This window comes from Canis lupus, chromosome 11 (assembly GCF_003254725.2).
Source record: "Canis lupus dingo isolate Sandy chromosome 11, ASM325472v2, whole genome shotgun sequence".
Classification (NCBI taxonomy): Eukaryota; Metazoa; Chordata; class Mammalia; order Carnivora; family Canidae; genus Canis; species Canis lupus.
Genome location: NC_064253.1, coordinates 20336358 through 20348625, shown reverse-complemented (window position 1 = coordinate 20348625; position 12268 = coordinate 20336358). Strand labels below are relative to the sequence as shown.

General features: G+C 36.9%; 1 protein-coding gene across 6 annotated transcripts in view; it reads left to right on the top strand.

Annotated features, from left to right (window-relative positions):
* Positions 1-12268, top strand: part of KIF3A (kinesin family member 3A) — a 62313-nt gene that overhangs the window by 13018 nt on the left and 37027 nt on the right. For all 6 annotated transcript variants that reach the window (XM_049116059.1, XM_049116057.1, XM_049116054.1 and 3 more), the window contains exons 3-4: positions 1691-1835; positions 2022-2106. In XM_049116059.1, coding sequence (XP_048972016.1) covers positions 1691-1835; positions 2022-2106 — 230 coding nt within the window. The remainder of the gene's footprint in view (positions 1-1690; positions 1836-2021; positions 2107-12268) is intronic.

The following is a 12268-nucleotide window of genomic DNA, read 5'->3' as shown; positions in this document are numbered from 1 at the left end:
AGCTCTTCACATCTCCCCTTGCTTTTCTTCTAGTTCCTTGTATACAGGGTAGCCTTAGTGATCCTGGTGTCACTTCTACCTGCAAAAATATTCTGTGGTTTCACTTTGCTTTTAGGATAAGTTCTTAAAATCTTAGCATGGCCTTCATGGCGGTGTGCATTGAGGCCCCTGCTGATATCTTTATTCTCTGTTTCCATCCACCTTCATTTTCCATCTGTTTCTTCCATTCTGATCTCATTTCAAGTCCTCAAAACCTCTCTTCTCTTTCTTGCTTCTTGCTGTCCCCTCTGTTGCTGTGTAACTCTTACTCATATTTCAGATTTTATCTTAAACCTTACCTTTCCTGACCTCCCTCCACTTTCCTCTTATATTATTTCTTCTGCCTGGACTACATCCCTTTACTCTCAGCTAGAACTCCATTTCTCATTTCCAACATTCATCTTGCTTATAAGTATTTGATCAGTATCGGGGCGCCTGGGTGGCTCAGTGGTTGAGTGTCTGCCTTCGGCTCAGGCCATGATCCCAGGGTCCCGGGATTGAGTCCCACATCAGGCTCCCTGTGGGGAGCCTGCCTATGTCTCTCCCTCTCTCTGTGTGTCTCTCATGAATAAATAAATAAAATCTTAAAAAACAAGTATTTGATCAGTATCTCCTCTTCAAGGTTATGCATACCAGAATATTAAGGATTATGTTGGTCTTATTTGTCACTCTGTCCCCAGTGCCTAGCATAATGCCATACTCAGGTGTGTGCTACGTAGTTGTTGAATGAATTTAGGTATTTGGAAAGTTTAAGTTGTATCTACAATTACCAGTAATAATTGTCACATTTTCAAACTCCTCCTTTTCTTACAACTTTTACTTAAAAAATACATATTTTTAGGATGCCTGGGTGGCTCAGTGGTTGAGTGTCTACCTTTAGAGCTCTGAGTGCTGGGATCGAGTCCCATTTTGGGCTCCCTGCATGGAGCCCACTTCTCCCTCTGCCTATGTCTCTGCCTCTCTCTCTCTCTCTGTGTCTCTCATGAATAAATAAATAAATAAAATCTTTAAAAAAATACATATTTTTAAAAGGAACTTATTTCAGGATTAAGAAGAAAAAACCCTGCCGTTTACTTGTACATGACTAGGCATCATGCTGATCAAGTGGGGTAAATTGTTTTATTTGTTCTTACTGTTTATGTCGGGTAGTTATTCTTGTCCTCATTTTACCACTGAGGAGACAATCTCTGGGTCGATTCTTGTCTAAGCTCAGGTGACTGAAAAGTAGCAGATGTGTGGATTCACACTGAGGTCTTTCCGTTCTAGAACCTGTATTATTTCCTTGCTGCAATTTTTTTTTCCTTGCTGCAATTATACTACCTTCTCTAATTTAATGTCCACATTCAGTAATTAACATATGCATTACAGTCAATTTCTTATAATTAGCCATAGTGTAAAATTTTGCATTTAGGGCTTGCGGGATGCTTTTAATTAATGGTCAATATCTCATTGACTCTAGAACTATAACAGCGCTTGGCTCATATGGCAAAGAGTATGTATTGTCATTGTCGATAATAAAAGTGAAATTTGTACTTGAATAAATATTAAATCCAGGGAAGAAATCACATCACAGTGTCAAAGAAATAACTTTTAAGAGCTATTGTTCTGTAGCATTAGACTCTAAAAAGTAACTGATTCTCTTAATTTTCAGGGACTATTTTTGCATATGGACAAACTGGAACAGGCAAAACTTTTACCATGGAAGGTGTTCGAGCAGTTCCTGAACTTAGAGGAATTATTCCAAATTCATTTGCTCACATATTTGGTCACATTGCTAAAGCAGAGGGTGATACAAGGTAAAAAAGAATTATTTTCTAAAAAAAAAAAAAAAAAAAAAAAAAAAAAAAAAAAAAAAAGAATTATTTTCTAATATTGAGAAGTACAAGCACAAGGAAGGCATATATGTATAAAACTTGTAAACACATTTGAAAATAGCTCTCATAAATATTTCTCTGCTTTTTAAAATGATGTTTTATTTATAGATTTTTGGTTCGAGTGTCATATTTGGAAATATATAATGAGGAAGTCCGTGACCTTTTGGGCAAGGATCAGACACAGAGGTTAGAGGTAAGGATAACTGAAATTGAAGTATTTTCCAAAGTAGTAGACTGTTACTATATTAAGATTCTTTTTCTACAAAAGTTATTTTTAATATTTTACTTATCTTTTGACCTTGTGTAGTATATGATCATGATTCAAAATATAAAATAGTATGAAAATTAATGCATTGAAAAGTTGTTCCTAATCCTGTGCCCCACTTCTCCCCACCCTAAGATAACCATTTTCAGTATCCCTCACTGTTCCTCTATGTATATATTAACAAATATAATTTTACTTCTACTCCATAAGTAGGTATACATGTACAATGATCTGCACTTTTTTTTTAAATTAAAATTCTTATCCAGGTAAGTGTAGAGTCACATGTGACTGTATGAAAGAATATGGAGAGATTACCCTTTACATAGATGTACCTTTTACGCAGCTTTGCCCAGTGGTTAACACTTTACGGAGCTGTAGTAGAGTATCATGATCATGATACTGTTGTTGATACAATCTACAGATTTTACTCACAGTGCCCTGGTTTTTCTTGTACTCTTTGTGTTTAGGTTAATATATCCGCTACTACATCAAGGTACTAAACAGTTGAATCACAGAGATGCCTCCTGTTGCCCTTTTATGACCATATCCACCTCTGTCCTGACTACATTCCTCTGTAGCCATCCCTGACTCCTGACAATCTCTAATTTGCTTTACAATTCTCAAATTTTGTTTTATTTGTTCTCAAAAATGTTATGTAATTAGAACTATACAGTATGTAACCTTTGGGATTGGCCTTTTTCATTTGGCATAACCCTCCTGAGATTTATCCAAGTTGTTGCATGTATTGAGAGTTCATTACTTTTTATTACTGAGTGGCATTGCATGATGTATACGTGTAAAGTTTAACCGTTCACCTGTTGAAGGACATCTAGGCAGTTTATAGTTTTTGGCTATTATGAATAAAGCATCTATGAACATTTGCACACAGATTTTTTTATGTGAATGCATGTTTTCATTTCCTGGTTTGAAGGCCAAGAGTACTCCAGAATTTATTTTAAGTCAGAAATTTTTAAGGTGTTAAAGATACTAAGACCAATCATGAATGTAGTAAAAAACACTAGCAGTTTTCAATCTTTCTTTTACCTAAAGGAAAAACTAAAATTTCTGATTGAGAAATTTTAGTTTGTACTCTTTGGGGTAATAGATTGGCAGGAAAGACTACTTTTATCCTGCATTTCAGAAAAGGGAAATGTGAAATTACATGCGTAATAAATATTAGAGAATTACAAAATTACAAAATACATTATGTTTACTTACAAACTTAGCTGATTTATATTGTTTTTTAAAATAGAGATGTAATCCACAGAGGCTAATAATATTCACCCTTTTACAGTATACAATATAGCAGCTCTTAATATATTCACAAAATGATACAGCCATCATTATCTAATTCTGGAACATTGTCCTTACCCCCAGAAGAGGGCCTATGTCCATTAGGAGTCACTCCCCATTCCTGCTTCTCCCCACCTCCTGGTAATCAGAACTTAATTTCTGTCCCGATGGATTTGGCTATTCTAGATATTTCACATAAATGGAATCATATAAAATGTGATCTTCTGTGTCTTGTTCCATTTAATACAATGTTCTCAAGATTCATTGATGGACTTCATTTCTTTATTTAAGAAATAACTTTATTGGGACACCTGGGTGACTCAGAGGTTGAGTGTCTGCATTTGGCTCAGGGCGTGTTCCTGGAGTTCTGGGATCAAGTCCAACATTGAGCTTCTGCAGGGAGCCTGCTTCTCCGCTCTGCCTGTGCCTCTGCCTCTCTCTCTCTCTCTCTCTGTCTCATGAATAAATAAATATTTAAAAAAATAAATAAAAACAGTTTTATTGAAATATAATTCACATTCCATACAATTTACTCACTTAAAATGTACTATTCAGTGATTTTTGATATATTCATAGAATTGTACATCTATCACCACAATCAATTTTGGAACATTTTTCTTACCCTAGAAAAAAACACGGTGCTCCTTGGATATCGCTCCTAACCCAGTCCCAGGGAACTACTAGCTTACTTTTTTCTCTATAGATTTGCCTATTTTGGATACATAATATAAAGGAATAATATGTGGTCTTTGATGACTAGCTTCTTTCATTTAGAATCATTTTTCATGGCTCATCCATGTTGTAGCATGTGTTAGTACTTAATTTTTTTTGTTATTGCTGAATAGCAGTCCATTGTGTGGATATAATGCATTTTATTGATTCCATCAGTTGAACATTTGGATAGTTTCATCTTTTTGTCTGTTATGAATAAGACTGTTATGGACTTAGACTTTTACAAGTTTTTGTGTGAATATGTTTTCGGTTCTAGTGAGTACACCCTACTGAATGTAATTGCTGGATCCTTTGGTAACTGTATACTTAAGCATCTGAGGAACTGCCAGACTGTTTTCCATAGCAGTTATACCATTTTACATTCTTGTCACTAGTGAATGAGGTTTCCAGTTTCTCCACATACTTGTCAGTGCTTGTTACTCTTCCTCTTCTAGTTAGCCATTTTAGTGGGTGTCAAGTCATATTTGTGGGTTTGATTTCCATTTCTGTGGTGGCTAATGATGTTGAACATCTTTTTCCCATGCTTGTTAGCCATTTGAATACCTTCTTTAGAGAAATGTCTGTTCAGATCCATTGCCTGTTTTTAATTGGGTTGTCTTTCTGTTACTGAGTTGTTAATACTTCTTTATATATTCTAATGGAAGTCCCTTAGCAAGTATATGATTTACACACTTTTTTCTGCATTTACGGGTTGTCTTTTTCACTTTTTTGATTGTTTTCTTTGAAACACAAAATGTTTAAATTTTGATCATGTCCGATTTATCTGTATTTAGTTTTGTTGCTTGTGCGCTTGGTGTTGTATCTAAGAAACCATTGTTTCATCCAAGGTCATGAAGATTTATGCTTTTGTTTTATTCTAAGAGTTTTATACTTGTACCTTTTACATTTAGATCTTTGATCCATTCTGAGTTTTTCTTTTTCTTTTTCTTTTTTTTTTCTTAATGTGGTTGAGGTAGAGGACCAATTTCATTATTGCTCATGTGGATATTCAGTTGTCACAGCACCATTTTGAAAAGACTGTTTTTTTCCCCCAATTTGTGTTGCTTTTTTGACTGTGGATTGTGGCAATCTTTGCATATCAGTACAGAGAGAAAGCCTCCTCGTTCTTGTTTTTTCTATTGTCCTTTTATTCTTTTTAAAGATTCTATTTATTTCAGAGAGCAAGCGTGCAGGTGCATGCATGACAGCAAGCATGAGTGGGGAGAGGGACAGAGAAAGAAGCAGACTCCCTGCTAAGCAGGGGGCCTCATGTGGGGCTTGACCCCAGAACCCTGAGATCATGACCTGAGCCCATGGCAGATGCTTAACGGACTGAGTCGCCCAGGTGCCCCTCTGTTTTCCTTTTGAAAATGATGTCCATATACTATCCATTGTATGGATGTAATTAAAACGTATTTGGCCAGTCCTCTCTTGATGAACACTTGGAGTGTTTCTGATCTTTCGTTTTTACAGACAATTCTGTAGTAAGTAGTGTTGTACGTATGTGATTTCATACATATGAAGGCATATCTGAGTTTAAGTTCCTGAAGCTAGATTGCTGGGTCAGGTGATAAAGAATTGGTAAATATTGCCAAATATTTTAGGATATGAGACAGACAAAAAGAGCATTTAAAATATTAATACTGGAATTTTGTTTAGAATTCCATTGTAAGTAAAATAATTAAAGAATAATGTGCATATGGTAGTTGAATAGAATATAGAATAGCAGTAACCATTATCATAGAGTGGTGTAGAATACATGTAGAATAACAGTGACTACTATTATTAAGCTCTTATAATGCAGGAGTAGACATTCAGTACAGTAAATTGTGATAGTAGTACATAGTTAATTTCATTTACTCTTCCTAGCAGTTCAGTTTTGTTGATGTGAAAACCAATGCACAGAGAGGTTTCTGACTTGCTCACAGTCAAATAACAGATTCACCTAGAATTACAGGGGTGGTTTTAGAGTCTTACCATTCTGGCTATGATATATTGAGCAAGTTACCTAACCTATATGAGCCTTAGTTTTGCCACATGCAAATGGAACTGATAACAGTATCTACTTCGTAGGATTATTGCCAACATTAACAAGTTAATACAAAGTGTTTAAATCAAGGCTTGATACATAAAAAAGTATTAAATAAATGTTAGCCTTCCCTCTCCCTCGCCCCGCCCCCAGAGGAAAGAAAAAAGGGGAGAGGGTGAAAGAGGGAAGGAGAATCTCAAGCATGCTCCATGCCCAGGGCAGAGCCCAACAGGGGGCTCAATCTCAAGACCCTGAGATCATGACCTGAGCCAAAATCAAGAGTCGAATGCTTAACTGACTGAGGTATCCAGGTGCCCCTAGCCTTTTTCTTTTTAAGTTTACTATATAAACTGGGCTTTTGGAACATAGTATTACAGGCTTAGGTATTGTTTGTTGGACCTTAAGGTTTATTCTGTAATGATGATGCATACATAGGAAATATCATGTTTCTTTTTTGCTAGTTGTCATCTTTGACATTATTTTTGATGGATGCCTTTTAAGTTTCTCATTGCAGAAATTATTAGAATAAAAATCATTTAGAAAGAACATTTTCCCTTGTACCAGTAATTACAGATTAGATTTATTCTTAGGAACATTTTTGTCAGTGATTCTCAACTCTATTAAACCCAGTGCCCCTTTTTTATAACATATTTTGTAATGTCCCTTTGACTATCCTGAAACAAAATTCATAGAAAATAAAATCTACCTACACAAATAATTTTTAGGTTATCAGTATACTGACCAATTGTACTATAAACAAGAATAAAGTAGTGAAAAAATAAAATGCTATTATTTCATTATATAAGTGCTTAGATGTAACCACACTCAGTGACATAACCAAGTAGTCAGAGGCATAAGTAATCATTATGAATGCAACAGCTATATATGCAGACGGTTATAGATCTGTTATATTGGTGATCTAAATCTCTTGAGTGGTGTTCTTTTTTTTAAATTTTTATTTATTTATGATAGTCACAGAGAGAGAGAGAGAGAGGCAGAGACATAGGCAGAGGGAGAAGCAGGCTCTATGCACCGGGAGCCCAACGTGGGATTCGATCCCGGGTCTCCAGGATCGCGCCCTGGGCCAAAGGCAGGTGCTAAACCGCTGCGCCACCCAGGGGTCCCTTGAGTGGTGTTCTTGTCAATGAAATGGTCTTTTAAAATAGTGACAAGCTCTTGATAGAGTTCTCAACAAAATTAAGTAGTAGTTCTTTCCTCAGTTTTCTGTATTCCTATTCCTATATTAGTGTGGAAAAGCACTTTGTCTTTTTTTTTTTTTAAGATTTTTATTTATTCATTCATGAGAGATACAGAGAGAGAGAGAGAGAGGCAGAGACCACAGGCAGAGGGAAAAGCAGGCTCCATGCAGGGAGCCCGATGTGGGACTTGATCCTGGGTCTCCAGGATTCTGCCCTGGACTGAAGGCAGCGTTAAACCACTGAGCCACTGGGGCTGCCCATGTCTTTATATATAAAATAAAATCAGAGTTTAGACTCAGGTAATCATAAATAATTTTTTTTCACCCATATGCATATATGCTAGGACATTCGACATTGTGTGAGGAGACAATTCTTCATTGATAGACCATCCTACCTATTTCAGGATGTTTAGTATCAATTGCTCCTGCCTATGAATGCTAATGGTGTCCTCAAATGAACCAGAAACTCCCACTACAAATTTCTGAAACATTCTAGGTTGGGAGTAACTGCTCCTTTGAGATCTGTTGTTCTGTTACAAACTGTATTTGTTATAGAAGTTAAATTTCTATGCTTTTATGATAATTATTCTATAGCATTACCCAGCTAAAAAAACTTTCATAAATTTAGAATCACATTTGATTCTTTTCTTTCTTTCTTTCTTTCTTTCTTCTTTCTTTCTTTCTTTCTTTCTTTCTTTCTTTCTTTCTTTCTTTCATTTATTTATTTATTCATGAGAGACACATACAGAGAGGCAGAGACATAGGCAGAGGGAGAAGCAGGCTGCCTGTGGGGAGCCTCATGTTGGACTTGATCCCGGACTCTGGGATCATGCCCTGAGTTGTAGGCAGACGCTCAACCGCTGAGCCACCCAGGCATCCCAATTTCTTCACCTTTCATATCTAAACAGTTTATTTATACTTACTAATTGAATTTTGAATTAATGTCATATTTGATTGGAAATGACCTTAGATTTTGCAAACTAATGTCAGTTGGAAGTGTGTTTCTGGTCTGCAGTGACTTGAGTGCAGCAAGTGAGAGTAAATGTTTAAAAACTTATAGCAATTTGACATTGCTATAACATCAGGTGCATGATTTTTATATTTTTCAGAGATATGGGTTTGGCAGATTAGAAATACACACATTGTTTTTTTACTATACGTTTAATGAGAGACATTGATATACACCAGTAATTTTCACACATTTAAAATGTTTAAAGCATTTAAATATATTCATCAAACCAGACCTTACATGGGAGCACAGTGTGCAAAACACACAAAAATAAAGCTCTCTTCAGAATTTGGGCCCTAGGAACCCCAACTCTACAGTAGCCCCCTCCAGGCCCCCATGAACTCTCTGGGGCTCTCAGAGCACATTTTGACACCCCCTGGTTTATAGAGACCAGCATACTCCTTTACTACTAATAAATTAGGGCATATTTATATCCCATGACAGAAGAAGAGAAGTTTTTCCTTATGTATAAATATACCTTAAAGATTGTTATAAAAAAGCGACCAAAAAATTTCCAAACCTCCAACTAGATGTCGGCACCTGAAACTTGGAGTGTCTGCCCTTGTGATGTTTGTGTCTGGGATTGTTTTTTAAACTTGTGTTTGTCATCTTTGTCTATGAGGTCCTACTATTTGTGGAATGGTTCTCCCCACTGGCCGCTACAGACCTCGGCCTCAGCTTCACTTTACAAGCATACCTTGCTTAATGGGGCCGTCCCTTTATAATGCTTTCCAGTAACTGTATTTTTTACCCTGTGTCAAACAACTTAGCACCATTTTTCAAACAGCAGTTGCTCATTTCATGTCTCTGTGTTGTATTTTGGTAATTATTGGAGTATTTCAGACTTTCTCACCACTATTAATATTGGTTATGGTGATCTCTGATGATCTTTGACCAGTGATCTTTGATGTTACCATTTTAATTGTTTTTGGTGTGCCACAAACCATCCTCAGATAAAACAGCAAACTTAATAAATGTGACGTGTGTTCTGACTGCTCCACTGATTGGCCTTTCCCCATTTCTCTTCCTCTCTTTGGGACTCTATTCCTTGACAGACAGCAATACTGAAGTTAGGCCACGTAACCCTATAGTGTGGCTTTTAAGTGTTCAAGTGAAAGGTAGAGTTGCATGTCTCTTTAAATAAAAAATGATTAAGCTTCTAGAAATGATTAAGCTTTATTGAGGAAGGCATGTTGAAAGCGAAGATAGGCTGAAAGTTAGGTCTCCTGCACCAAATAGCAACTTTTGACTGTAAAAGAAAAGTTCCTAAAGGAGATTAAAAGTGCTATTCTAGTGAACATACAAATGATAAGGAAGCAAACAGACTTATTGCTGATGTAGAGAAAGTTTTAGTGGTTTGGACAAAAGATCATAGTAGCCACAACTTTCTCTTAAGCTAAAGCCTAATCCAGGGTGAGGCCCTAACCCTCTTCAATTCTGTGAAGGCCAAGAGAAATGAGGAGTCTATGGAAGAAAAGTCTGAAGCTAGCAGAGGTTGATTCATGAAGTTTAAGGAACCCATCTCTGTAACATGAAAGTACAATATGAAGTAGCATGTGCTTATGTAGGAGCTGTAGCAAGTTATCCAGGAGATCTAGCTAAGATAATTCATGAAGGAGGCTACTTTAAACAGATTTTCAATGTTGATGACACAGCTTTCTGTTGGAGGAAGATGCTGTCTAGGACTTTCATAGCTAGAGAAGTGAAGTCATTGGCTTCAAAGCTTCAAAGGACACACTGACTCTCTTGGTACGGGATAATGCAACTGGTGACTCTAAGTTGAAAGCAGTGCTCATTTAGTACTCTTAAAACTCCTAGGTCCTTAAGAATTATGCTAAATAGGGATCCCTGGGTGGCGCAGCGGTTTGGCGCCTGCCTTTGGCCCAGGGCGCGATCCTGGAGACCCGGGATCGAATCCCACGTCGGGCTCCCGGTGCATGGAGCCTGCTTCTCCCTCTGCCTATGTCTCTGCCTCTCTCTCTTTCTCTCTCTGTGACTATCATAGATAAATAAAAATTAAAAAAAAAAAAGGATTATGCTAAATATATTTTGTCTTTCATCTATAAATGGCCAGCAAGGCCTGGGTGACAGCACATCTGTGCACAACATGGTTCACTGAATATTTTAAGTCTACTCTTGAGACCTCCTCAGGAAAAAAAAAAATTCTTTCGAAACAATACTGCTTGTTGACAGTGCCTCTGGTCACCTAAAAGCACTGATGAAGTTGTACAATGAGGTGAGTGTTTTTTTCATGCCTGCTAACACAACAACCATTCTGCAGTCCCTGGATCAGGTCTTGTTATTGAAGAATTATATTTCCTAAGCTGCCATAGAGAGTTATTCCTCTAAGGGATCTGGGCAAAGTCAATTGAAAATCTTCTGGAAAGGATTCATGCTTCTAGATGCCATTAAGAACATTCATGATTCATGAGAAGAGATCAAAATATCAGCATTAACAACAGTTTGGAAGAAGTTAATTCCAACCCTCATGAATGACTTGGAGGGGCTCAAGACTTGAGTGGAGGAAGCCGCTGCAGATGTGGTGGAAACAGCAAGAGAACTAGTATTAGAAGGTGGATCCTAAGGATGTGGCTGAACTGCTACAATCTCATGATAAAACCCAATGGATAAAAACAAACAAAACCAAAAAAAGAAACCCCAAAAACCAATGGATGAGGAGTTATTCCTTGTGGATGCACAAAATATATTTTTGAGACAGAATCTACACCTAGTGAAGATGCAGTGAAGACTGTTGAAATGGCAATAAAGGATTTAGAATAGCTCATAAACTTTGTTGATAGAGCAGTGGCAGGGTTTTGAGAGGATTGGCTCCAATTTTGAAAAAGAGTTCAGCTGTGGGCAAAATACTATCAAACAGCATCACTGTTCTACGGAGAAATCATTCTTGAAAGGAAGAGTCAATCACTGCAGCAAACTTTGTTGTCTTATTTTAGGAAACTGCCACAGCCACCCCAGCCTTCAGCATCCCCCAACCCTGACCAGTCAGCAGCCATCAGCTTTGAGACAGGACCCTCTACCAGCAAAAAGATATCGACTGGCTGAAAGCTCAGATGATGGTTAGCATTTTAGCAATAAAATATTTCTTGATTAAGGTATATGTTATTATTTTTTAGACAATGCTATTACACACTTAAAAGATTATAGTATAATGTAAATAATTTTATATACATTGGGAAACCAAGAAATTTATTTGACTTGGTGTATTTGAGTATTTGCCTTATTATGGTGATCTGCAACTCAACCTGCAGTAGCTCTGAGTATACCTGTATTTTGTTGATTTTGGAGGTGATTTCTAGGGTCTTACAAAGTGAATTTTACATTTCTAACACTGTATTTTAGGTAAACCTATCCTAAATATATCCTTCATATTTGGTAAATAAGTTTTACTCACAGAAAGGTAACGGTTTTACATAGATGTTATACAGATCTGATTCACTCATTTGTTTGAAATCCTCCAGTGTCTTCAAGTTGCTGTTAAGATAAAGACCAATAACTATGCTTAGTCTTATCTCTGACTGCCTCTGTAGCCATATATCCCACCTGTTTCTCCCATACTTCCCACTGTTTCCAGCCAACCTGGCTTTTTGTTTGTTTGTTGTTGTTTGTTTGTTTGTTTGTTTTACTTTTTCTAAGTGCCTAGTGTTGACCCATTTCAGGATCCTCACACCTGCTCTTTTCCTGCTACCCCAATCCAGTTTGGCTACCTCTTATTTCAGCAAGAGGTCTTAGCTTAAACTTCATCTTGGGGAAACTGTATGTCCCTGGTTTACTAGCTTAGTTCCTCTATACTGTGTTCTCATACTGTCCTGTGGTTTTTTTCTTCATGACA